At 43.9% G+C, this 26,643-nt stretch overlaps 2 protein-coding genes across 2 annotated transcripts; one reads left to right on the top strand and one right to left on the bottom strand.

The window, feature by feature from the left end:
• Positions 1-16,889: 16,889 nt before the first annotated feature.
• LOC147854007 (phosphatidylinositol transfer protein CSR1-like) lies at positions 16,890-19,502 on the top strand. The gene is made up of 6 exons (XM_087332277.1): positions 16,890-17,076; positions 17,499-17,757; positions 17,876-17,912; positions 18,022-18,127; positions 18,687-18,797; positions 18,912-19,502. Exons 1-6 carry the CDS (start codon positions 17,020-17,022, stop codon positions 19,026-19,028), a joined length of 687 nt encoding a protein of 228 aa, XP_087188403.1. The 5' UTR covers positions 16,890-17,019; the 3' UTR covers positions 19,029-19,502.
• A 2,573-nt stretch (positions 19,503-22,075) lies between these two features.
• On the bottom strand, positions 22,076-26,248 carry LOC147854006 (cellulose synthase-like protein D3). The gene is made up of 3 exons (XM_087332276.1): positions 25,028-26,248; positions 24,145-24,952; positions 22,076-23,940 (listed from the first exon to the last, which is right to left on the bottom strand). Exons 1-3 carry the CDS (start codon positions 26,089-26,091, stop codon positions 22,123-22,125), a joined length of 3,690 nt encoding a protein of 1,229 aa, XP_087188402.1. The 5' UTR covers positions 26,092-26,248; the 3' UTR covers positions 22,076-22,122.
• Between the last annotated feature and the right edge of the window lie 395 nt (positions 26,249-26,643).

Below are 26,643 nucleotides of genomic sequence, written 5' to 3'. Positions count from 1 at the left end.
TCTCTCTATGTATGTTTTTGATTCTATCCAACTCTCTGTCTCTCCGCCTGCAGCTCTCTACTGTCTACCTTCCTACCTACTGAGCTTGCTCCTCACCATAATCCTCCATGGGAGCTTCCAACAGCTAAGAAGGGACCTTATCCGTATCAGACAGCGAAGATGACTCATCCTCCAATCCCTCTACACCCACCAAGCTCTCTAAAACCTCGCCCTCCTCCGTTGCTTTTTATCCCCCCTCCACTACACAGAATGCTTCACCATTGCCATCACTAATGGCAGATCTAAGCCTTACCTCTATCACTCAAATGCTCTCACACTCCTGTTGTCACTACAGGTGCCGCCAAGCAGACCGCCAAGTTTTATCGCCACATCGGTGGTAACACTCCCAAAGCACAGTGCATCATCTCCAAAAAGCTCGTCAAATGGAAATTTGTGAGAGATCGCGAATCCGCAGAAGACTCAGATGGCGAAGAAGAAGATGCAAAAGATGGGGTATTTGATAAAGACCCTGGTTTAGGGAAAGAAAGGAGTAGTAGACAGAGAAGAAGAAGAAGAAGAAGGAGAAGCTTGACGAAGAAGAAGGAAGTCCGGAGTCGGGAACATGAAGACATATTCTAGAAGAAAGAGGAAGAAGTACAATATGCCCCATCCCTATGCATTTTCTTAGCCTTTAACGTGTTTCAATGGAGCTTCTCCTTATGCAGAAGTTTATTATCATTGGGAGTCCACACAGTGATTTTCTCTTGCTTCATTGTCAAGACATGGATTTACCTGCATAATCTCATCTCAAAATAAATTTTAGTCATTGAATTTACGATTGAACTCATTCTCTTTAGCCAAATTATGGGAGGAAATTCATCAAATTCATCTTCCTTCTCATCTAGAGACAGTTGGACTTCTTCTATAAAGAAACAATTTTCTTCGTCAACCAAGTCCATAAAACAATATGAAAGTGGGAAGAATCTTTCAAGGCAGTACTCTTATATTGGTGATGACTATAACAGTGTTGGACGGATGACGAAGGCATTAAGAAATGCAGGTCTAGAATCCTCAAATCTGATTGTTGGTATTTGATAGGGTGTATAAGACAAAGGATAGTTATACACAATATGGGGGCTTCACCAAACCGATTAGATGGAGTTATGAATCATAATATATTATATAGATCAAGGTATCTACAAATTAGAGAGAATGACTCAAGAAATTAAGAAAAAAGATTGAGAAGATGAGCAAGAAATAAGAATGTTCTCATATTCCACTATCAAGAGAATACAAAGGAGATAAAGTCCACTAAAACCAAAGACCTTCCTCTTCTAAGACACTTCCTCTTCCACTAAGACACCTCTTCCTAAGACTCCTCCTCCACTCTTAGGATCCTCATCCACTCTTCCTAAGACTCCCTCTCCTCTATTAGGATCCTCTCCCTATTAGTTCCTTCTCTTATTGTTCCTTTCACTTCTTTTATAATTTTCTTCTTCTTCCTTGTTCACGCTATTTTTAGAAGCTTTTTATCTCCTATTTTTAGCTAAGACCCAACGACCTTCTAATCGTCATATCTCCTCCATCATAGCTCCAAATTTAGTGATTTAAAAATCTATAGATAGCTCTCTTTACAAGGTTTCTAACCCATATTTAAACATAATATTTGGGTCACACACGAAGGAGTTATGTCCATTCCTTTTTTACTATTTTTTATGGTCCGCTTTTTCTCTTTTTACTTTTCTCTTGGTCTCTTACTTTTACTTTTGACTTCTTCCTAAGGTCTTGGTTCGTGTTCTTAGCCTCCAAATATGAATTATCCATACTTTATATTCTTCTAATGTTCAATGACTTAGATTCTAAAAATACTTTCACAGTATTGATTTCATGAAAAGTAATGAATGGACAAGTAAAGAGTCCTTCCATGGTAGAAGCCTATATGTAGTGAATAACACATCAATATGCTCGAAGGTCGTAATAGCATCCCCTCCTCAAAGTAATTGCTTGTTAAAAGCCTCAAAGATTGGCCTGGATTCTATTGATGAAAAAGACAATACCAAATGGAATCGAGCAGATTGAACATAAATTTGCATTTATGCCACATGGAATCTTGTGGATCTAAACCAAGTGTGGATGTATGTAGTATGATTTTGAGAAGATGTTGCAAGATGCAGAGAAATACAATTAAAGATGATGAGATTGCTAATAAATTGGATGTAACCACAATCGCCGCAATCCACCAGAACTGAAAGGCTAGATTACGAATTGAAGAATTGAAGCAAGAAGAGAGGGGCATTCAAAAAATGAGGGCAAATCACAAAATTTCAGAAATTTGAGGGCAGAGAGGATAATTTCGAAAAGTCAAGGGTGAAGAAGGGAATTTCAAAAAATCGAAGAAAGAGAAAAGAGAGATTTTCAGAAACATAGGGCATTATCACAATTTTAGGAACCGGAGGGCAAAAGATAAAATTGTAAAAACTCAAGGGTATGATACGAAATTTCGAAAACTCTCAAAAAAAAAAAAAAAAACTTGAGGGCAAAATTTTAAAACCAAAGGGAGTAAAATATAAACACTCACCCCACATTATGTAACCTGAGAATACACACAACCCGATTTCACTACCTATGTCGCAATGGACGAGCCGATTGGTGTGCAATCCAATTGTGCGATTATGCTGACCAAACGAGAAGGTTTGTGTCAAGCTAGCTCCGATCGAAGTTATCAATCGTCGAGCAATAATCCGGTCGAGGAATTTCCGACCATGAGGGAAGATCGATGGAGTTCCAGTCAACAAGAGTTTTTTCAGCATGGGCTTGTGGGTCCGACGTGCAATGCACTGTCCCACGAGCGTGCCAGGTGTTATCCATATAGGTGTACGAGATGAATAGGGTGTAATGTGTATGGTGTGGTGTAATATACAATATGTATACGAGTGTGTGAGGATGAGTATGTGTGAGCACATGCACAAGTATGTGCATGTGACAAGAGTGTTCTTGTCGTCTTTTTGTAACGATCATTATTTACCGTTACATTATATACTATAAAAACCCCTTATGGGGCACATAATGGATAGATATTTTTCCCCAGGGCCTCTCATTTGATGTCATTTTCTATTTGTCTTTTTCTCTCGCTCTCTCTCTAACTTAACCCCCTTGGGACGGGGGTGAAGCCATTCTATGTGAGCTCTCAGAACCGGAATCGGTTTGAGATTCCATGGTACATATGGTATAGTGAAGATCACCATCGGTTCTACGATTGTCGGGTCGACGCACCTGATCTCCCCCGGCGAGAATGCAAAGGCTTTCTCGTGCCTTCCGAGCATGCTCCGAAACCGGTCCTCCTCCGCCTGCAGTACGAAGCCACCCCCACCGATCTTCAGCTCCCGTAGTGTCTCGTCGGTAAACCGGTGCCCAATGTCGACCGGATTCCATAAAATTGGGTCTGACTCGACCCTCATCATCCGCTCCTCGATGCCCTCCATCAAGGGAGCCGCGACTGGCCTCACCTTCCAGTCCACAATCTTGTACTTGGTGATAACTTCAGCCGTCCTATCCGACCCGACCATCTCTCTAAAGTCCGCAATGACTTCGTACATTGCCACGACACCAATCGGAATTACCCAGTCTCTGCTTAGGCCTTCTTCAGCTACCCTTCCGATTTCTTCAAGGGTGTCGTCGAACGAGACCGCCTCCACGGCACCGCTAATCTCATCATCGGAGAGATAATTGCACCGCACGCCCTTAAATGCTCTTCGGTCTATATCTTTTCCTGGCCATTGATGCCGGTTATAGTACAACCTCCGCCCTCAGAGAACCAAAACTTCCTACCTATGGTTTAAGTGTGGGGTTTCTCCAGGGTGTCTGGACTATCGCGGCCCCACGCCTTGATAGCCGAGAGACTCACGGTTACACTCATGGTTCGGTCTCATTGTAAAAAACTAGAAAGAATGTCATTCGTCCTGGCTCTTCATTCGCACGTACGCCGAACCGTTGTCCAACACCTTAGTCTCCATGCGGGAAGCCGTGATGTAAGGTTCGCCCAAAATCACCGGATGTGAGGACGTTTCCTGCACAAAGAAATGTTGATCTATCTCAACGTCCTCGATCTTCACCCGGACATTCAGGCATGTCCCATGTAGCTCTTTCGTGGCACGCATAGCTACACGTATCTTCCACCCATGCTTGGTATTGATCGGCCACTTCCCTTTCTTGTAGAAATCCATGGACATCAGGTTGATTTCGGATCCATGATCTATCAAGGCCACCACTGGTTCTTGGACGTTCCCGATCCGAACGGGGGTCTCCGTAGTTGTTGCGGTCTTATGTAATGGCTCTCCGATCTTTTCCTCGACTGGATCGTCCCATCCCGTAACCTCCCAGACCCGCTTGTCCACGTGGTTCACTTCCTCCTTTTTCAACCGCACTCCGGAAAGGCCTTTCAGCACCAACGGCTAGAACCCTGAGTCTTTTGGTTTGAGGCTGCCATCGCCCCTGACCCGGATACCTGCCGACATCAAATAATAGACGGCCTTGGCGTGTCGCGCCGCGGCTTCTTCCATTAATCGTTTCATCCCGCACCGACCGGTATTAAATTCCAGGGGTTTCCAGGTCTCACACACGTGCACCCGCCCATTCCATAGGTACACTACGTAAAATATGTGTGGAGTACCCGATTGACTAAGTATAAAGAAATAGGAGAAAATACTACAAAATAATTATGTTACATGCATAGGGCAAGATTTGAACCCTGTACTTCCATGTTAATGATTTTAAGCCTATACCCTCATACTAAACTTTATCCCATGTAAATATTCTAGATAAGCATGATAGAAAAAGTTATTCATGCATACACACTCGAGTTAAATGAAAAGATGTGATAAAAAGCTAATCGTGCACATGTAGTGTGCATGAAAACTAAAGTTAGAAAAAGCATGATGCTTGCATGTGGTAAACTTAGACTCTTCCATCACTATATAAGGAAGAGAGAAAGATGTATATTGTTGTTGATTTTTTTATAAGGGTTGATTAATATATTATATTCGTGGGATTCATGAATTTGCCATCTATTTCTCTCTTGCAATCTAAATTCATATTCTTTCCTAAACATTAATTAATACACTATACTCATGGGATTCACGAGTTTCATATCTTTCTTTCTTATAATCTATTCATATTCATAACTAAACTCATCTCAAATTCTTTCTCCTCCTAGTCCAAAACCCCAACGGTTCCCACCCGACTCATTTGAAAGGTTTTGATGCAATTTGGTGAACCCGACGTGAAAACGGGTGGCAAGGAGATGGAAAATCAACAAGAGGTTAACAATATGATGACAATGTTCAAACAGATGTTACAAGAACAACACGCGATGTCGGAGATTGCGGCGGCAGTAGAGCGGCTCGTGCAACGGAATGGGCAATTCAATGGGAAGGATGTGTCACGTTGTCGTAGTGTAATTCGCACACTACGTGAAAATCGCATTTTGTCCCTCCAGATGGAACCGGCAAAGAGGAATCAGTATGGAGGAACCGGTAAGAACCGGATCAAGCAGAACCGGCAAGAGCGGATAAAGAAGGCCAGTGAGAGTCTCTCACCGGATGAAGAAACAAATTTGTAAATAGAAGAAAAGATTGAACCCTATACCTCCATGTTAACAATTTTTAAGCCTTACCACCATACTAGCATATTATGAATTTTAAAGTTATACTAAACTTTATCCCATGTAAATATTCTAGATATGCATGGTACAAAAAGTTATTCATGCATACACACTCGAGTTAAAAAGGAAAAAGATGAGATAGAAAGCTAATCATGCACATGCAGTGTGCATGAAAACTAAAGTTAGGAAAAGCATGATGCTTGCATGTGATAAACTTAGACTCTTCCAACACTATATAAGGAAGAGAGGAAGATGTATAGGGGTTGTTGATTTTTTATAAGGATTGATTAATACAAAATATTCGTGGGATTCACGATTTTACCATCTAATTCTCTCTTACAATCTAAGTATCCATTAATACATTATACTCGTGGGATTCACGAGTTTCACATCTCCATCTTGCAATCTATTCGTAACAAAAACTATCTCATATTCTTCTTCTCCTAGTCCAAAACCTCAGTGGTTCCCACCCGACTCACACAACGATCCAGCGCCGAAAGGCTCGACAACGTTATTTGCGGGACTACAAGGCGGAGATGCTACGGTGTGGAATATCAGATGGATTGCAAGTGACATCCTTCAATCGGGTGGCTACGAACGGGCTTCAAGGGAGTATCCACAAGATACAACAAAAAAATCTGACGTGGGAAGCATTTGAAGAACCGTTGAAGACCATGTTCGCTATCGAGGACTCTTCCAATGCAACGCGGAGGGGATTCGAAGATTGGGTGGAAACGTCGGACAAGGGGTTGAAGGTCCTCGATGTGTTTTCGGCATTCGAAAGTTGATTCGGGAGGTTGTCTGCAAGAGATCGAGCTATCCTCGCACCAGACAAAGTTATCATGTTCTTACGAGCCGTGGACGTCCGGGACCGGAAAGACCTTGGAGTGCTTCTAGAGGACACGAGTATTGAGAGTGGCCTCACCAATACATGGGAAAACGTGCGGGACATTGTCACGCGATTACACAAAAAGGGGACAATGGCTTGGTAATGAAGAAAAGAGGGTTTCAGAACCGATTCGGAAACCAAGATCCAGATTGGAAGAACATCAACCATGGGCTCGGGAGACTACGACTGAGAAGGGAATCGATGCAACCACGGTGGAGCAGTTGCTGAAGGAGATGGAGAATCTGAAAATCGTAGTGATGAAGAAGTCGGAAGACCATCCCACAAGTTCCAAGTATATGGACCGTTGGTGCATATGGTGCGATAGTACTGAACATGATCGGAAGGATTGTGATGAGCACAAGTAGGCGCTACAACAGGATCTTATCTACTACGAGGGAAATTGGATTCATTTGATGGACTCTCGGAAGCCACTCCGGCCGAACTTCCGAAAAAGTGGCATGAAGAAGTTCGTAGAGGAGGAGATAGTGGCGAAAAGCAATTATGCGACAACCACGGGAATACGTGTGGGGGAGTCATCTGGAGCAAAGGCATCTTTTTGGCCGGAAGTGCTAGAAATCTCTTAGAAAGCCGACTTTGATGAAATCTAGAGCACTGCGGAAGGCATCCGGGAAGCTACGGGATGGGAGTGCCCCGTAGATAAGAATAGCATACATGCGTTATGTCAATTGAATGAGGTGTATGTAGATGAGAAACGACGGTGCACAGATGATGTGGTCGGGCCATCAGAGACACCAGAGAGCTTGAACTCCAAAGGGAAGGGGAAAGGAAAAACAATTCCGGCATTCAAACTCACTTCGGACATCGAACAATGGACGTACCTAAAGAAGGTGTTCGAAGAGAGAATCCTTGATACTTGGGTGGAATTTTCTCTCTAGGAACTACTTGGAATAGCGAAGAAGGAGTTTCACGATCTTCTTGTGGATCTCATAAAAAGAAAGAGACAAACTATGGAGGAAAATGTTCCAAGGGTGAATGCGAATACCGTTCTAATGAACGACACGGAAGTGGAGGATGAAATTCCGAACTCCCACTACACAAGGCCACACTAGGTACGCGCAACTACGGAGACTCCAGTCCGAATCGGAAACATCAAAGAGCTCGTACTAGCATTGATTGATCACGGGTCAGAGATCAATTTTGTCCAAGGAGTTCTACCGGAAGGGGAAGTGGCCTATAAACACCAGCCATGGGTGGAAGATCCGGGCAACCACAAAAGCCACGGAAGATCTATTTGCAGCTTGTCCGGATGTGACTGTGAAGGTCGGAGATGTGGAGATTGACCAAAATTTCTTCGTTCAAGATGAGGTCTCACATTCCGTGATCCTCGGGCAACCCTTTATCACGGCTTCACGGATGGAGACAAAGGTGCTTGATAGTGGAGCAGCTTTTGCATGAATTCGGAACCAAACCAGAGGGAAAACCATCCAATTTCTAACTGTGCCATCGAATCACGAAAGGAACAAGAGAAAGCTCTTATCCCAAACAAAAATGGATTTTTAAAGTGGACTATTGCGGAGTGGGGAAGTGATAGTCCGAGAAGCCCTGATACCCCACACAAGATGAAAACTCTCGGAGCAAAACAAGTATGAATTGGTCTGGATGGGGAATCTACATACACGGCCATAACCAGAGTAATGAAGAAAGAATTCCGAAAGGTGCAAGATGAGTCACGGTCTGCATCAATCATAAAAGAAGACGAAGAAATTGTGGGAGTAGTCGAAGAAGTGTTCTATGGGAGCACGCAACAATGGCTTGAAGAGCTTGCAGAAGAGAATAGCCAGGGAGACTAGGTAGTGCCGGTGGAATCGGTCAAGATGTACGAGATCATTGCGAAAATGGGGCCAGATGCGCTCCACAAAGAAGAAGCAATGGTATGTACAAAATATAAGACTGTGGAAAAGAAGGTGAAACCATCCGCGGGACTGCTACCCGCCAATAGCGAACAAAAGAGGAAAGAAGTCTCAAGAGATCTGACACTTCGGAAGTCCATGGATATCAGACATGCCTTCACGAATGAGACCCGGAAGAAACTTCAGATCGGTGAAGGTGGGTTCCTCTTATGGAACAAAGAAGAACGATTTCATGAGATGTTGGAGAACCATGGAAAAGCATTCACAATCACATCAAGAGAGATAGGGTGCATTGATCTGAAGATGTTAGAACTCATGGTGATCTTCTCGATTGATCATGTGTCGTGGAACCTAAAGCTAATTCTGGTGCCACGGGCGCATATTCCAAAAATCATTGACTTGCTCAAGGAGAAGGTGGCGATGGGGATTCTAGAGCCATCAAACGCTCCGTACTCAAATAGATGGTTTACAGTTCCCAAGAAGAATGGGTCACTCCGATTCATTCAAGATTTGCAACCGGTGAACAAGGTCACGATCCAGAACTCTAGAGTCGGTCTGATATTGGACGAATTTGCAGAAGCGTTTGCCGGACGCGCGATATACTCCATGTATGAGCAATTCCAACTAGCCGTGGAGAGTCAAGATATCACTACAATGTGAACACCAATAGGATTAGTCCGGATGTGCACGCTACCACAAGGAGCAACAAACGCGGTCGCACATATGATGAATGCAATGAACAAGGTGCTGCGAGACTGCACTCCGAAGATAACAATGTTGTTCCTAGATGACATTCCGATGAAAGGATGTGGGGTGGAAGAAAAAGATGAGACTATGGATGATCGAGGATGCTGAAAGTTCATAGTTGACCATATTCGTGACTACAAGAAAGTGCTACTCTCAGGACAGAAATCGGCATTCAGACAAGAAGAGATATTGGTAGTCAGACATCTATGTGGGCCCTATGGCCAAAGACCGTCACCAGTCAAGATCGATGCGATTCAAGGTATGAAAGAAATATGCGAGTCACAATCCGAAGTCCGTAGATTTCTTGGTACATGTGCATTTTATCACATATGGATTCCACAATATGCACACATTGCGGACCCACTCTATCCCTTGCTGCGGAAGGGTACGAAGTTCTAATGGAGGCCGGAACATACCAAAGCCATGAGGAAGCTCAAGAAAACACTACGAAGGGTAGAAGCATTTAAGAAACCGAACTATGACTGACCAATCATAGTAACGGTTGATACAAGTCAGACCGGGATCGGATGGGTCATCAACCAAGTCGACTCGGATGGTTCACGATATCTGATCCGATTTGGAGCAAAAGTTCTCAACGAAAGGCAATGAGGATATGCACAAGTTAAAAGAGAATTATGGGGAGTCGTGTCGGTGATAAAATCCGATCGAGATTATTTGATCGGAGCTTAAGTAGTGATCGAAATGAATTGTCTTCCGATACTCGGGATGATGTGGTGTTGTACGATACCGGATATGGCTATGCTAAAATGGATTGCATATGTAAAGTCACTTAATCCGGAGGTACGACGCATCTCCGGAAAAGACAATGTGGTAGCAGATATGCTGTCGAGGGCATGGTTCGGATACAACATAGCCGAATCCAATAATGAAGAAGTTTCCGAAAACTACTTTACTTCAGAGCACATATGTCGGGTGAACGTAATCCGAGAATTTCGGGAAGCCGAATACGAGGGAGAAACCATGATGATCGGGAAGGTGCTACAAGAAATCGAGGAATCATCGGACAATATGGAAAAGAGAGTCGAGATCCAAAGTAGGAAGCAGCAAGTCTGGAAGTTCTTCTTGAACAATGGATTAATCTGGAGGGAGCCGAAAAAACCGGATGGCATACCATTGTGGGTAGTTGGAACAAAAGAGCAACGAAATCAAATAATATCCGAATTTCACGAATCTGATTGGGCTGGACATCGGGGAACATGGGCAACATTTGCGAAGATCAAGCAAAAATATTGGAGGAAGAATATGTACAAAGATGTAGTGGAGTTCACAGGAAGCTGCGAGAAATGCCAAATCTACTCTGGAGTTCAATACCGAGATGAATTACATCCGACAATCAACTTCAAATGGATGGTTGACATTGTGGCCATGCCAACCGGGATCGGACAAAAGAAGTACTTGGTATTAGCTCGGGAAGATCTGACAAACCAAGTAGAAGGTGTCCCTGAGCATTCACGCAGAGGTGCTCGAGTGTCAAGCTGGCTACCGAAACTGGGAGGTATGGTTTCGATGACTCGCTTCGACTGTCAAAGCGGGAGTTCATGGAGTGGGTTGAGAGCCCTGGGAAGGGGAGGAACACATCAGTGCTCCTCCAAGAGTTCGAGAAATGGTTTGCTCGACTCTCGGCATTGGACAAGCCCATGCTCGATACGAGTCATGTCCTCCTATTTATCAAGTCGGTAAACTTGCTTGATAGGGAGAAGGTGGGTCTCCTACTAGAGACAGATGAAGGTCTCACGGCTGATTGGGCCGTGGTAAAAAGGGTCTGTAGACATTTCGACAAGCGGCGTGAGTGGAGCGACGCGGGTCCGTTGGCAGTAGGCCCGGCAGCGGGGAAAAAGCTAGAAGAACTGATTCCGGCTTGAACAAAGGTGGATCGAGTCCGGTGTGGTTCCAACCGACGTTGACAAGGGCCCATCCGGGGGCACAGCCCTAGAAGAACTAACTAAGATGGTACGTCACCTCCAGATGGCACAGGCTTGGAGAGATAGTGGGGGATAGTTGCGTGACCGGAGGTCTCCGGTCGACCAACGATGCATGTGGTACGACGCGGTTGAATACTTGACTACCCATTCGTATTCGTATTCGTTTGCATTCGAATGGGAAACCCGACGAATGCGAATATGTCAATCTATGGTAAAGCTTAAAATCGTTAACATGGAGGTACAAGGTTCAAATCTTGTCTTATGCATGTAAAATAATTATTGTAGTATTTTCTCCTATTTCTTTATACTTAGTAATCAGGTACTCCACACATATTTTACGTAGTGTACAAAGTACACGATGACACTCACCCCCTCCAAACCTACGCATCTTCCGGTATGTGCCAAAGTTTCCAGTACTTGCTTGTTACTATTCTTCATCCGAATCACCCTCTGTCTATTCCCCTATTGCTCCTCACTGACGGTCTTTTCTAAGGTCACGCAGGGTTCGTCGTCAATTCACTTCTTGAAAATCTTCACCCGTTTCCCCGCTATAGGCACCCGTAGTACTATTCCATCAAACTCACTTAGTTGGTAGGTCCCGTTGTCAAAAACTTTCCGAACTTCGTATTATCCAAACCACCTTTTAGTGAATTTCCGGATCATTGTGTGTTGATGATCCAAACTACTGTCATAGACTATCACCCAATCTCCTTCTTCAATCTTCTGTGGTCGTAGACGGTGCTTTGTGTCGAATCGCCTTTTGTTCAGGAACCGCACTTCTTGTTGTCGGCGTATTGCTTCCGCTATGTCTTCCGGTCTTCTCTCTAGTTGGCGTATGTGAACCACTAGTAGTTCTTCCCGGCTCATACCTTCCTTCCATGGCAGGATTGTCCATGTCGCAATTGCGGGTTCCACCAGCATTACCAGTGCTTGGCCGGTCATAAGTTCCGTTGGCATATAACCGGTCACGGAACTATGTGTTGGGTGACCTGCCCATAGTGCATGCGGAAGCATCTGCGGTCAATTCTTCACCCTTCCGTCGCATGCTTTTGCAATTGCTTTAATGATTGCACTATGTCCTCGTTTTATCTTCCCGTTGGCTTCCGGATTGTATGTCCTGGTTAGTGTTAACCGTACTCCATGTTTGGCGAAGAATTCCCTAGCTTTATCAGAGTCAAGTTCTCCCCGATTCGCAATCACTTATCCTACGCACCCGTACCTGCAGAACACTTCTTCCAAGAGAAATTGGCATACTACAAAACATATCTTCCTCCGTAGCACCCACAATCGTCTGTCCTCTAGGATGTCCCTCATTAACATCTCGGCCCGGTTGGCCTCAAGATAACTTGTCGCGTTCTTCCCACCAAATCGACCTATTGTGCCAACAATCGATCCGATGGCCCTGTCAAGGGCACTCGTGCCCTCACGAGCGCTTACTAGGGGGTCAACAGCTACCGTCATGGCTTTGGCGAGATCACTTCCCCTCATCTTCGGAACTCCTCTTCCGCATGTTTCACGTCGGGTTCACCAAAGTTATGTCGTGTAATTACGTGTATGCGTGTGAAGTTGGGCAGGACAGCGGGGACCTCGAACCAAGGAGCGTAAAAGAAGAAGAAGAAGAAGAGATAGACGGTTCGTGACCGGGAACTCTAGGCTCATGGCCGCACAGAACACAACTGACTCTACCGGGATCAACGAACAATGCATGCATGCGAGCACTGAGATGCAACGGGGAGCCTCTATTAGGAGCACACGAGCTTCCTACGCGAGCAGAGGCATCCGACCGAACAAATCACCACACAGAGAATACAAAGACAGAGGGCAAGTGCTCGATTCCCGGACTGACATCAGTTCATTCTCCTCCCCAAAAGAAAACGCGATACCCCCTCTCAGTCCTCTCTCCCTCCCTTTATAAACCAAGGAGAGAGAGGGTTGTTACATCAGGTAATTAAACCGCCGCTCTAGACAGAGATTTTCCTCGATCTCCTCGCGTCAAACTCCCATATTCCACTCTATCCGTGCGAACACTTAAAGTACTTAATAAATCCTAGTCCCTAGTATTTACTAATCCTATGTTATTTACACGTTTTTATACATTAAAGCATATTTGAGTGCATCCACGCACTCCCTTGTTCACGCGCATTCGGTTACCTTTCCCCCCCGTAGCCGGAATTTCCCACGACAACGGGTTGCCATCCTCGTTGGACAATGAATGAGCATCTGGAAGTTCCTACCAACCCTGTTGTTGAGGATCGTCTTAGTCGCCTCCAAGAAATTCACGCTACGATTCTCCACAATTTGCATGATGCTCAACTTACACACAAGAGGATTGCATATCGTCATCGCCCAGACTCCTTCGTAAAGTTTCGCGGTGGGGATCTTGTATGGCTTCTCCAAAACAACATCAAGACCACTTGGCCTTGCGGTAAATTGGATTACCAACTCTTTGGCCCGTACGTGATCACTAGTAAGAGAAGTGATGTTGCATTTCTTCTTGGCATACCTCTTCACATGCGTCTTCACTAGGTGTTTCATGTATCCCTTTTGGAAAATTACACCACAAGTTCAATTCAGGGTCGTCTTACAACTCCCCCACAACCTGTTGAGTTCTTGGAAGGACCAGAATTTGAGGTTGTTGTCATTCTCGATTCCAAACTCGTGCGCAACAAGTTGTATTACTTGGTTGAGTGGTTAGGCTATACACCCAATAATCGAACTTGGGAACCTGCAGCAAATCTTGCCAATGCCGCGGACATGGTCACCGAATTTCATTGCCAATATCCTCGTAAACCAGGTCCTAGTACAAACCATATGACCCTTGATACGTGTCGTCGAAGAAGGGGGATAGTGTCATGATGACACTCACATGATGCCTCAAAAGGATTTAATCCCACAACCTTGTTATTACGTGTCAAATCCTTAGCCATTGTAATAATATGTTTATATACATAATATAAAGAATAAATAATCTAAATATATAGAATATCATAAGAATATTCTAGAGTACTTTGTATTCTAGAAAGTTCTAGAATATTCTAGCATGTTCTATATTCTAGAAATTTTGAGAATACTCTATATTTGAGAACCTTCTAGAATACCCTATAGGAACTTATAAATAGGCATTTATTAATCATCTCAAAACCAAATTGGTTCAACACCATTCTAGAGCGCTTTCTTTGTAATCCATCTTCTAGTGCAATATAATACTTTCCATTCAATTATCTCTCTCTCTCTCTCTGTCTCTCTCTCTCTCTCTCTCTCTTGACACTCTTTAATAGTTTTTAGTAACGGTTCGAGCCTTTATATCTTTCCTTTCATGGGTAATCCATATGAGAGGAACAACTTTCACAAATCATGTGCGCGCGTGTGTGTACATGTCATGCATATTTGGCTTGATGTGTACAAATATAAAAGAGTGGGGTAAGTAGGTGTAACTACCCCCATTCGGCTTTTTGTAATGTCTTCATCATATCTTGTACTATTTAAACCCCACCCATGGGGCATCAAAAGGAGACATATATTGAAGTTACCCCTCAACTGTGTCTGTCTCGATTTTTCCTCTCATTCTCTATATGTCTCTCCCTCTCTCCTCTCACATTCGAACGCCCTTGGGAGGGGGTTGGAGCCATTCTTCGCTCCACCTCCCACCCATCAACAGTTTTCTCTCATCTAATGACGAAATTTGGATCTTGATGCCAACATATATGTTGTTATACATTACCTTTCCCGTCCTTGGTACTCATGGCAGTGAGCATTCACCTATATATATAATAGACTATATGATAGGGCAGCAGGCGCATAGATTGAAGAATTTGCACCTACCCAGCCGTGGCCATGCCAAGAGTAATACATTAAGAGAGGGTGCCATATGGGTTGTACTGACATGAACCAATTACTATATATATTTCGAAAATGACACCCAAAACTAAAACTCGTTACTTAGCACAAGTAACAGTCAATCCATAACATTGTCATGGTAATAAGCTAAGACCCGCAAGTTCATCTTTGGGTCGTCGTAAATGCGGCCAAAGCTAGCGACTAAGCAACGCTCTTTCTTTCAATGCTTTACATTCATTTTCTTGGAAATGTTTGGTCTGATCTTATAACCTTCTAAGCATCATGTTAGATTTTATATCCTCTGTTCGGTTTGTACGGTCAACTTGTGTCTGTAGCTCAAGCACCTAACTTCGAATCCAGGATAGTTCAAATCGCTCTGGGCATGGCCCTATCGATGAGTCATCGAATTCTTAAGTCAATAGTTCCAAGGGAACCGCAATGCAGTTCTTCCCCCAAAAGCTATAGTGATTTCTCTACGAGGGAAGAATCGCACTCTGTTCTCTCTAGTTTTGCTGGTGAACCAATTCTTTTATTAAAAATGCTAGTCATTAGTTCAATCCATTATATTTGCCTCTCGACCAACCAATATTCTCAACTCCATCCTCTAACCCAATGTCCTCATCTTGAACATGTGCGATTCAAACTCATAAACGACACCACTTAGAAGTGTGCATTCATTAATCTTTTGGTCGAAAATTAAGAAACTAGTGTAGCACTAAGGAAAGGGAAAAAGGAATAGAAAGAGTTGTTACACGATGTGAAAAAACCCAATGCAATTGAAAAAGCTACAAAATTCAAAGAGTATTCAAAGAAAAAAGTAACCATTAGTTTTTTTTTTTTTCATACCCTCTTTGTTCCTCAATGCATACATGAAGTACACTAGTTAAAATACAGTTAACTACATTAAGTTGGAAAGGAACCAACTCAATGAATGAAAAAATCAGGGTGATGCTTTGAGTGTTTCAAAAATGGATTGAGTTTGGTCTATTTGATCAATTATATTGGTAAACTATTAGTTCGTCTTCCTTGAAACTTTACATAGATAGCTCAATGGTCAAATTTGAAAACTAAGCCCAATAGCCACATTAGTAAATCCAAAATAATCAAATATTTTCAAATCAATAGCTCAAAAAAGGTATCCAATTACACTTGGTGTTTAATCAAATTAGTTGGAGATATTTGATTTTGTATTTTTGTGTTGTTTTTGTGCTCGTGGATCACATCTCACACCCTCAACAAGAGATAGTTTTGCTCGATGGGTTCTTTGTCTAAAATGTAGAAAGTGGTTGTTTAGATGTCATGTACATTAAACCACCAACCAAACTACGTTTAAGATATAGAGGTACCAATATAGCATAGATAGGTTCAGGATTTATGTCAACTACTTTTTTTCTTCTTCTTCTTGCAAAAAGGTGAGCACATTTGCAGAGCCACGTAGTAATATTAATATGACGTGAGATGGGTTAGGGTTAGGGCTAAAGAAGTTGAAATATATGGCCACACATGAACCCGGGCTTGATTTGTTGTGGGCTCTCAAAAATTGCTAAAAGAGCCAATGTGTGTGCAGGTTCAACTATATGTCTTTATCATTCTCTTTATATATTATCGATGAAAAAGTTGTGCACGATTCTGGAACCACATCTCAACATGACGTCGTCGAAGGAGTGAAGGCAAAAAAAGGTTTTGAAAATTCAATGAGAACGAAATCTATGGCCACAAACCAACCCAAGACACGAGCGAGACTTTGTGGGACAAGTTCTTCTAAATTGCTACCAAAAAAAAGAGCTAGTGCTCAAGTCCTTGTCTTATCTTTTTCTTTACTTGTCTTCGTATATAAATATATGTATGAAAAACACAAATCTTTGTGGTATTTGAAAAGGAGAAGAAATAAGAAACTTAGATTATGTTGAAGTTTTTGATTTCTCTTTGGCCACTTTCTTCTTTCCCTTGTATTTTACACGGTTTCACCTTCATTCATTTAATTCCCCTGTTTCTCTCAAAGATTTACAGGCAACAACACAGAGACAGAGAATAAATAGGAGAGAAAGATATACTTTTGCTTCATTCTCAACCCCCCCCCCCCCTTGGAGGCTAATGGAGCTCTTGCTTTCCATGAAAGCTCTGGTTCTACAGATGGATCCTTCCGCAGAGGTATGTACAAAAGTAAATCAGTTCAAAATAAAATTGAAAATCAAGCCCTAATTCTGATTTCAACATGTAAAACAACCCCTAATTCTAACTTTTTTACCTATGTTTTAATGCTCATTAAAAAGAAAAAAACAAGCCCTAATTTTCATGCCCATTTTCTAAAACCAATCTTTTTAAAGAAAAACCCTAATTCTAGTCCTTAACAAACCCTAATTTCAATTCCTTCCAAAAAGAACCTAAATCGGATGCCCATTTTAAGAATCTTGTGTATGTGTGTGACTACCAGAAACTCATTGATTTGTGGTACCCTCAGCAATTGAACTAGAACTTTTGTTTCTATGCTACTATCAATCTAACTCAATTGTTTGGTGCATTTTTCTCTCGGATCTCACGACAATTTTGTCTCGGTTCCCTAAATATTATAGGGCATCAGAGATGCCGATTTCTTGCGGTTCCTACACGCGAGAGACAACGATGAAGTGAAGGCTGCAAAGTTTATGGTCCAACACCTCAAGTGGAGACGGTCATTTGTGCCCCATGGATTCATCGACAAGCAAGGGATCACCAAAGAGCTTGACAGGAAGCAGACCTTCATGCAAGGCCACGACAAGTATGGTTGCCCGATTATTGTAATTCTCACCTCGAGGCATCATGCATACGAACGAGATCTCGAAGAAATCAAACGTATGTATGTCTATGCTCCCTAGTTACAATAATTTCTCTCTTCATATGAAGGAGAAAGATAAAACATAGTGTGTGATGACATTCTTCCGTTCGACAATGATTGTGATTGTTGATGTAGGTTACTTCGTTTATACGTTCGACAAAGCGACCATGAGGTATTAGGGTTTGAAGGCTCGTGTATTTTACTTCCTCGGATTGATTTCATCAAAACAAGCACAATTTTGTTGTTGTGTGTTTCTAATGCCCTTGGTTTTTTGAATGCAGTAACAAAGGCGAAGAAGGAAAATTCACAATCATAGGAGATCTCAAGGACTGGGGATTAGCAAACATGGACATCCAAGGTTACTTAGCAGTGCTTGACTTATTACAAGTAAACAAAACTCTCAACTAAAGATGCACAATTCTCTTGATTCTCTTTTATACTTTATATTGTTGCATTCAATCGAAACGGTAAAAAACGAGCGCGATATCCGAATTGTTGTTGTTCTAGTGCATTTTTGCGATTCCTCCCTATGCTCCCTAATAAGAATAATCTCATGCATCATCAATTGTCAGAGCCCATGGTTTTTGTTTTCTCAAGCAAAACGATGATGTAGATTCCTCATAGAATGGTTCAATAGTCATAGTAAAAATGTAAACACTCACTTTGATAGTTTGGTACGTTGTCAAATGGCAAGTATGTTTTGTTTTTTTAGACATAGCCAGAATGGAAAGATCTATTAATGAACGAACCTGTAAAGATCTATTATACAATGCCGAAAAATGTTTATGAATCAGTGTGCCTCGGTAGAACAAAAGAAATAATAAATGATTTATAGACACGCTAGACGTGCCACTCATCCCACAAATGGAGAAGCTTTTGTGAATTTAATCGTGCTCTCTATGTCATTTTAATATTCTCTTTTCTTTGGTTCTTGAAATGATTGCAGAATCACTACCCCGAACGGCTTAGGAAGTTGTTTTTAGTGCATTTGCCATATCTATTTTGGGGGGCATGGAGGGTTGTGTCTCCATTTATAGACAAAAACACAAGGAAAAAGGTTCACTTTTTCACATGGTTTCAATCAACTCTTTGTCGAATTGGCTAGTTATTTGTGAGTATATAAATAAATTGTCATGACACACTTTATAATTTTTGGTTTGTCAACTTCTAGGTAATGCTTGTGGAAGATGCCAATGTTGAAGAGTTGCTACTAGAAGAGGCTGACAAGGATCAAATCCCGACCATCTATGGTGGAGACTTGGAGCTTGTTCCTATTCAAGATTCTTGAGCCCCAAAATTGGCTAGAATAAAAAGTTCATTTCCAACATCAGAAAAAGAAAATCTAACATTTGTTTGATCGTAAAAAAACTCTCTTATCATTTCATCGAGAGCATTAAGTGCATTGCGATCCATGGGCCTAAGCACTCTTCAAGTCTCGTTTTTTTGTAATAGGAGGGCATAATGATAAGGAAAGGAATGATACGTTTCCATCCTATCTCTGAAACAAATATTCTTTCAAATCATTAAAGCCGAGCCATTTACTTCCACAAAACTTGTGACTAAGAGTCAATTGAACTTACGTAAAAACAAAAAAAGATAAAATTAAAAGAAATAGCTCAGTCGCCTTGCAAACTTGTGTATACACAGAATGAGGATGCTCTGGTTCCAACGCAATCAACATTCAACGATTGTATTTTGGGCATAAAAAATGTTGTAATTTTGTTATTGGGAATCATGCATGTACTGAGGTTCATAACAATTACCCATGGTGTGTTTTATTTGTATAATCCACACATACCGAGGTTCAGAGGAATTATCCGTGTTTCATCGTGTAATTGTCCACGGATGATTGTTGTAAACAATCATTGGTATTCATCAACTATATCTAGGTCATGAAAAGTATGGAGTTTTAATTGTACCATGTCACTCACACACATACATAGAGGTTCATAAATTATAACCTTTATCTATGTCTCATTGTTTAATTATCCATGGATGATTATTGTAAATAATCATTGATATTCAACAACTATATCTAGGCCATGAAAAGTATCGTGCTTTACTTGTACATGTCACACTTCATAATAGAGGTTCATGGCAATCATATCACAAGAAGATATTATAGGACTAGTAGGAAAAGGGTTGGAATCATTTGTGCTACTCATGCCTTGCAATACTTTAATTATACAAACCTAGAAAAAGGATTTGAATTGTTGGTGCCAATTACGCCTTCCAATTTGAAGTTAAAGTTAGGCAAACTATGGATAGATTTTGGCTACGTTAGCCTAAAACAAATAAAGAAAAGTGGTTTGCTTTTTTAGAAGATGTTGGGCTCGTTTTAGATCATTAGAGTTTAATGTTAACATTTGAAACCATTCCTTGTAGTTTCGTAAAAATGAAAGTCTATCCCCATAAGAAAAGCTATGTAATAAAAGTTGTTGAATCACATCTCATTATGATTAATCATATTCTCTTCCTCTCCCTAGGGTTCATGTCATAGTGGTAGTAAAATAAATTTTGATTTGATGATAACAATGATGTGGATCAATCAATCATGAAGTTCTTTCATGAAAATAACCTAAATGTATCAATTGTATTTGTTATTATGTCGTCACAATATTATAATTGAGTATCATATGTCATCGAACAATAAGCGTTCTTGGTGCAATTGGGTGACGATATGCCCATTCCAACTTAAACATCCTCCTATGATCATTTGACAACAAAACAATATGGAGGAAAAAAACATTTTCATTGGAAAGAATTGACTCATTGAGTAAGAATATTCCAAAACAACAAGAATTGCTCAATAATTGAAGTTGCCTCCTTTCAAAGATCAACTCAAAATAGTAAAGGTGCTCCAAGGGAAGTGTTAGTTGTATTCGTTGACAAAAAAGTCCTTTTCGAAAGGCCCACTACTAATCGGTGCTTGACAAAGAAAAAGAGAAATCCAAGGACAAATAAAGAGAGCAAAACCAGTAGAAATATGACAAGAAGCCGAAGAAGACGGTGAGCTAAGGAGTGACGCGAAAAACGAAAGATGTTGGAACTTGGAATCGCTCAAACCACAATAAATGAATGCAGGTAGCACCACAATCCTAGTGATGTACTTGTGGGCATTGTTAGCACTACTAGCACTTGTTGAGAGAAATTAAATTCTCAGGTCTCAGGTTACCAAATCACGAATACACAAAACATATAAAGAACATCGAAGAAAATATCGGGGGATCGACCTGACCTCAAGCCCAGAGCAAACGAAAGAATGTCGTGTCACAACATGTGGCTCCACGAAAGAAATACATATAGAAGTCATGATTGACTGATCATCCCGACAAAAGGAACACAGCATGCGATCCGATCCGACAAAACTTGTGTGTCTGGGAGATCAAACTAGTTAGATAGACACGGGACTTCTTCTTCAAACTAGTTAGATAGACACATTTGGTGGTTGTATGTAGTAAATAAAGAAAGAGTATGGGACAACCACATTTGGTGGTTGTATGTTTTATTATGTATGGGGGACTTTCTTCTTCATTTGGCCCCACTCATTTTGTTACTACGACAAGACAGACACATTTATTTGGTTGGTGATTGTGATCAATAATAAACAAACAGTAGCTAATTCATATTATTATTAATTGTTGGATGATGTTCCTCCGTTCCTAAACTTTAACGAACATGAATGTCGATCGCCCAACATTTGAAGAGAACAGAAGAAGATTCATTCATTCATTCATTGTCATTAAATTCTTTACTGATGTCGGAACGAATTGGCGGAATGAATTGTCTTCCTTTCAATATTCGTCGTCATCATCTGAATTGGTGTGTGTATTTATTTTATTTTGATATCCAATTAGGGGGATTCGCGGTTTCATGTTAGATTTTTGTTCCAAAAAAATTAGGGTTTCGGTTTTATGGATCGATATCAATGATCCAACTCGACATGGACAGTAATGATATGACAGCAATTTTCCGAGACAAATCATGTATATATGCAGGGGGCTTGGCAACGTTATTAAATCGCAACAGAAACCCTAAAATCTACGTTCTAGCAACAGTAGATCAATTAACCTCATCACCTACTTCAAGCAAAATATAGAAGAAGAAGAAGAAGAAGAAGAATCTTTCTTTCTTGCCAATTGAATTATTTAAAAAAGAAGATCAATCATGACAATGAATGGAGAGGAAGAAGACAGTTTTTTTGGTTCGATTGCTAGAGGGGAAGCAATCTATCTGATGAACAAAGAAAGTAAGTGGCTAATGGTATGGTGCACAACATACTGAGAATCCGAATTTTCATTGACAGCTTTCATTGACAGCAAAGCAAGCATCTCGAGAATGGCTTAGCTTAGCTTTTAGTGGATTGATGATTGATTGGATGATTAAGGGAACTGGAATGGCTGGATCTGCAGGCCTCCTCCCGAAGAAGAAGAAGAAGAAGATGAGGATGATGATGAGATGGAGACCCACATGAGGGAGATAATGATTGCGAGGAGACCCGACCACACGAACACGATGGTCGGAGTCCGCCTGCGGCGTCCCATGAGGCCCTTGGCGAAAGGATAGAGATGGGCGAGGACCCAGAAGCTGAAGAACACGCCGCCCAGGAGCTTGCTCCAGTCGGGGACTCTGCTGTACAATGTCCTGCCGACGGCTATGGCGATAGCTATGATATTGGTCATGATGATCGTGAGGGGCGGGATCATGAGCGCGGACCAGCGCACCACGTACAGCTCTGCATACTCATCTATGGCATCCTCCGAAGTGGCCGCCTTGGCTGTGAGCGTGAAATTGATGTCCACCCCGGCCACTACCTTGAGCAGCCCCTGCAGGACGGCCGCCAGGTGGGCCGACGTCCCGCCCGTCAACCAAAACTGCTCATTCCTCCACCACTCGTGGAGCGTGATGCCCGACCACTTGATCTCCAGCAGGGCTAGCGAGCACATGGACACGGTGATGGCGAGCAGCAAGACCAAGAACGTGAGGCCCACGCTCTGCACGATGAACTGGCCGGTCACGAGGGAGAGCGCGGGGAGGAAGCAGTAGACGATGAGGAAGAGGCTGGTGAAGGGGTAGAGGCCGACATTGAGGTATGCCACTCTCTGGAGGGGCTTGAGCCGGCGGGATGCGAAGAGAGCATTGTTGCGGGAGAAGAAGATCTCGACCGACCCTGTGGCCCAGCGGAGGACCTGGTGGAGCCGATCGGTGAGGTTAATGGGGGCCGTGCCACGGAATGCATCCCGCTTGGTCACGCAGTACACCGACCTCCACCCGCGGTCATGCATCCGGTAGCCCGTCACCACATCCTCCGTGACCGACCCGTAGATCCACCCCACGCTCAGCCCCCACTCCGTCTTCTCCTCGTACCAACACGACACCACGTTGATGGCCTCCGCCACTGTGCCCGCATCGAGCGGCTCGTGGGGAGAGGTCAGGAGGCCCGACGGACGGCCGTTGGCAGCCCCCGCATAGTCCGCCAGAGGCTTGCCTTCCAGCTCCGCCACCGGTATGGAAGCCACCAAGGTAGCCGAGCTGCCAAACCTGCGGGGAATCAGCTGAGCTTCCATATCCTCGCTCTCGCCTTCCTCCCCCTCCATAGCCTGACCAGAAGAAGACAGACCATTGCCTCCTCCTCTCGGCAGACGCAGCCGATTCAGCCAAGACGATCTCTTGCACTGGACCTTCTTCTTCCTCCTCCCACAGCAGCCTCCGGTCTCTGTTGCCCTGGGGGGGTCGAAGCCGTAGAGCGCGATCCTTCGGAACACGCACCCTGTCCCGACATACATGGGACCCTGCAGTCCATCCAAAGCCCGCATGTTCACATCGAAGAAGACCGTGTTGTGGTTCGCATAGCGATCGTTCGGATCCACGCCTTCGAACCTCTGAGGGAACTGGACATAGCAGATGCGATCCCCGCCTCTGTCCATCATGAAGCACATGGCCTCCTTCATCGCCAGGGAATTGTAGACGTAATGGTCGCAGTCGAGGTTGAGGATGAAGGGGCCATTGGACATAATGGCAGAGGTTCGAACCAGAGCATTCATGGCGCCTGCCTTCTTGTTGTGGTCATAGCCAGGTCTCTTCTCGCGAGAGACGTAGACGAGCATCGGGAGCCTGATATCTATACCGGACGTGTCGATCAGCTGATCTTCTGAATTCCTGATGAAGACGGGATCGCTCGCAGGTGGGGTGAGCATGACCTGCAGACAGAGCCATTACCTGATGATGAGCTCACACATACATAAACCCTAAACCTAAACCCTATCTTTCCACTGTGTTTTCCTGAAACAAGGAGCTTACCTGAATCACAGGCATTCATTACCTGATGAACCAACCCACACATACCTGAACCCTCATCCCTAATCTCTAAACCCTTTCATTCTACTGTGTTTTCTTGATCTTACCTGAATTACACCGGCATGGTCTCCTCTGCTATGATCTTTCGCTGCCACGTTCCATGTTCCCGGCCAGTGGGTTCCGTCGGCCATCCACGTCGCCTTCACATACTTAGCCTGCAGAGAAGGATCGGTAGCCATCTCTATCTGCGCCCGCTTGGCTCTGATTTCCTCATGGGCATTGTAAGCATCCGATCTTCTTCTGATCGACTCTGCAAGGCCATTGATCCTCACCTTGAACTCGTCGTATTCTCTCTTCACCCTCCTCCTGTCACGTACAAAATCGGTCCTCACCTTGTTCTTGGTGGGGTCGCCTCTCAACAGGAAGTACGTCTCAGGGTTGCGAGGCTCAATGCTGTGCTTCCTGCAGAAGGGGACCCAAACCCTGGCGAAGCTGGCCGCCTCTGCAAGGGATTCGAAGCTGAGCAGGGCGCCGCCATCATCAGAGACATAGCAGGCGAGCTTCTCGACGGGGTAATCTGCAGCCAAGATGGAGAGGACGGTGTTGGCTGTGACCAAGGGGGGCTCCTTGTCGGGGTCTGCGGTGGAGACGAAGACGTCGATTCCCGGCAGATCCGACCTTCCTGCAGGGTTCGATGGCGATGGCCGCCGCTCGAACTTCTCCGCGAGAGCACTCAGATCGGTGCTCCGAGTTACAGGCGCGAGCTTGGGGAGCTGATCCAGGAGCCAGGAGAAGGCGAACCATATCTCGCAGACGATGGACATGCCCCACAGCCACATGGCTTCTCTGTTGGGATGCCGGATCCGCCATGTCAGGAATAGGCAGATTGCAGCGAGCCGGAAGAAGGCCAGCAACCTGTAGAAGAACACAGAGATGTCACATAACAGATTCTGTCTGCACCAAAACCCTACCATGTCTCTGATTCTTTACCTGTATGGGCTGATGATTCCTGCAGAGATGCCCTTCTTTCGCGACAGAGGCTGCCTTCGATGAGCTTTCCCGAAGTCCGGAGGCGCGCTCCCTCCTCCCCCCAGGTACGCCGAATCCTTGGGCCACACAGCGTTTCCATAGCCGTAGGTCCCTTTGCTCTCGAATAGCCATCGCGCATGATCGAACTCTGAGGTGTGCTTCCCCATCAGCAGAGGTGGATTGCTCGCTTTGAAAGATTTCAGCAGTGACAGCCTTCGCTCGAATGCTTGCTCTTTAGACATGGGAGGAGGTACTCTGAACGAATCAGACTCATCTTCTTCTTCTTCTTCGTCGTCGTCGTCGTCGTCTCTGCTGCGTCGGCGTAGGTCCTGTCTGTCTGGATCTGCTGCCTTGTAGAAGTGCTTGCATCCACTGCATTTCCCACCCGATCCTAACGCTTCCATGTAGCAGTCCCTGCAGATGGCGTAGCCGCATTCGCAAGGAGCCATGGCCTCGCCTGTTTCATCGCACATTACCTTCCCATCACAACCAAGAATCTCGCACACAGATGGGCATTTGGAGCACGCCATGGGCGGCTGCGCCGAGCTCCCACACTCTGTCATCTTCTCCATGACATGGCCCCTGGTCATGCTCTGGAAGCCCCCCGTGAAGATGGTGTTGGAGACGAACTCTTGCTGCCGAGAGACAGAGGTAGGCGCGGCGGCAGAAGGCTTGGATCCATCGCCATGGCCGCGCTGTTGCAGTTGAGCGACGGAAGGCGTGCAGGACATGGGCCGATTGTCGGGAGTGGGAGGGATATGGACTGTGTAATTGAGCGTCGAGGTAGCTTCATCCTCCTCGCCATGTTGATGATGATGATGATGCTCATCACTCTGAGAGACAGGGACGTAATGACCGCTGAGCGATGAGCGACGGCCCCCTGCACTGCCTGTGGGTGATGAAGCCACGCCATGGCTCTGCTGATGGAAAGGGCTGAGAAGGCCACGGGGGCTAGCTATGCTAGCGAACGATAAGCTGCCCCTCTCCCCGGCTATGGAGAGAGAGGAAGCAGGAGAAGGCGCCATGGCGTCCTCCTCTGTTTCTGTTTCTGTTTCTGTTTCTGTTTCTGTGATCCAATGGAGATTTGAAGAATTTGGAGTGCCGTTATATGAAGATCTGAGATGAAATTTAGAGGCTGAGAATGGGAGATGATCAGAGCAGGAAAGAAGGATCTCAGTAATCCAGCAAGATTGCAGAAGGAGAAGAAGAAGAAGAAGAAGAAGCAGCAGAAACCCTAACCCTAATTGGAGTGGGAGAAATGAGAAATTTGAACGTTTTAATTTCAAGTAACGGAACTCTAATCTCCACCGTCGGATCAAATCCCCTCCGATGGCGACACGTGGCCGTCCATGGAGTAACTAAAAATGTCTCTCTCTCATACATACATATTGGGAGCTTTTTAACTAACCGTTGGTTACATGATCTTCTTTGCTTTGCCATGCACACGTCGATCGATCCACATGCATGCATGCATCCATCCATCCATGCATTGATGGATGCATTAATGGATGAATGTATTAATGGATGGATCATGGATGGATGCATGGATCCCACACACACACATACACGCATCCTCC

This window comes from Azolla caroliniana, unplaced genomic scaffold (assembly GCF_043228905.1).
Source record: "Azolla caroliniana isolate FFs.n. ecotype wild unplaced genomic scaffold, voAzoCaro1.0.p SCAF_16, whole genome shotgun sequence".
Lineage (NCBI taxonomy): Eukaryota > Viridiplantae > Streptophyta > Polypodiopsida > Salviniales > Salviniaceae > Azolla > Azolla caroliniana.
The sequence above is the reverse complement of the archived record's forward strand: the minus strand, read 5'-3'. Positions and strand labels throughout refer to the sequence as shown.

Excerpts from the sequence above, each read along its gene's own strand:
- LOC147854007 (XM_087332277.1), top strand. The coding sequence starts at position 17,020 with ATGGAGCTCTTGCTTTCCATGAAAGCTCTGGTTCTACAGATGGATCCT. Across the intron at positions 18,128-18,686 it reads CAGTGCTTGACTTATTACAA|AATCACTACCCCGAACGGCT; the intron begins GTAAACAAAACT and ends AAATGATTGCAG. Across the intron at positions 18,798-18,911 it reads ACAAAAACACAAGGAAAAAG|GTAATGCTTGTGGAAGATGC; the intron begins GTTCACTTTTTC and ends GTCAACTTCTAG.
- LOC147854006 (XM_087332276.1), bottom strand. The coding sequence starts at position 26,091 with ATGGCGCCTTCTCCTGCTTCCTCTCTCTCCATAGCCGGGGAGAGGGGC. Across the intron at positions 24,953-25,027 it reads GGAATCATCAGCCCATACAG|GTTGCTGGCCTTCTTCCGGC; the intron begins GTAAAGAATCAG and ends GTTCTTCTACAG. Across the intron at positions 23,941-24,144 it reads ACCATGCCGGTGTAATTCAG|GTCATGCTCACCCCACCTGC; the intron begins GTAAGATCAAGA and ends CTCTGTCTGCAG.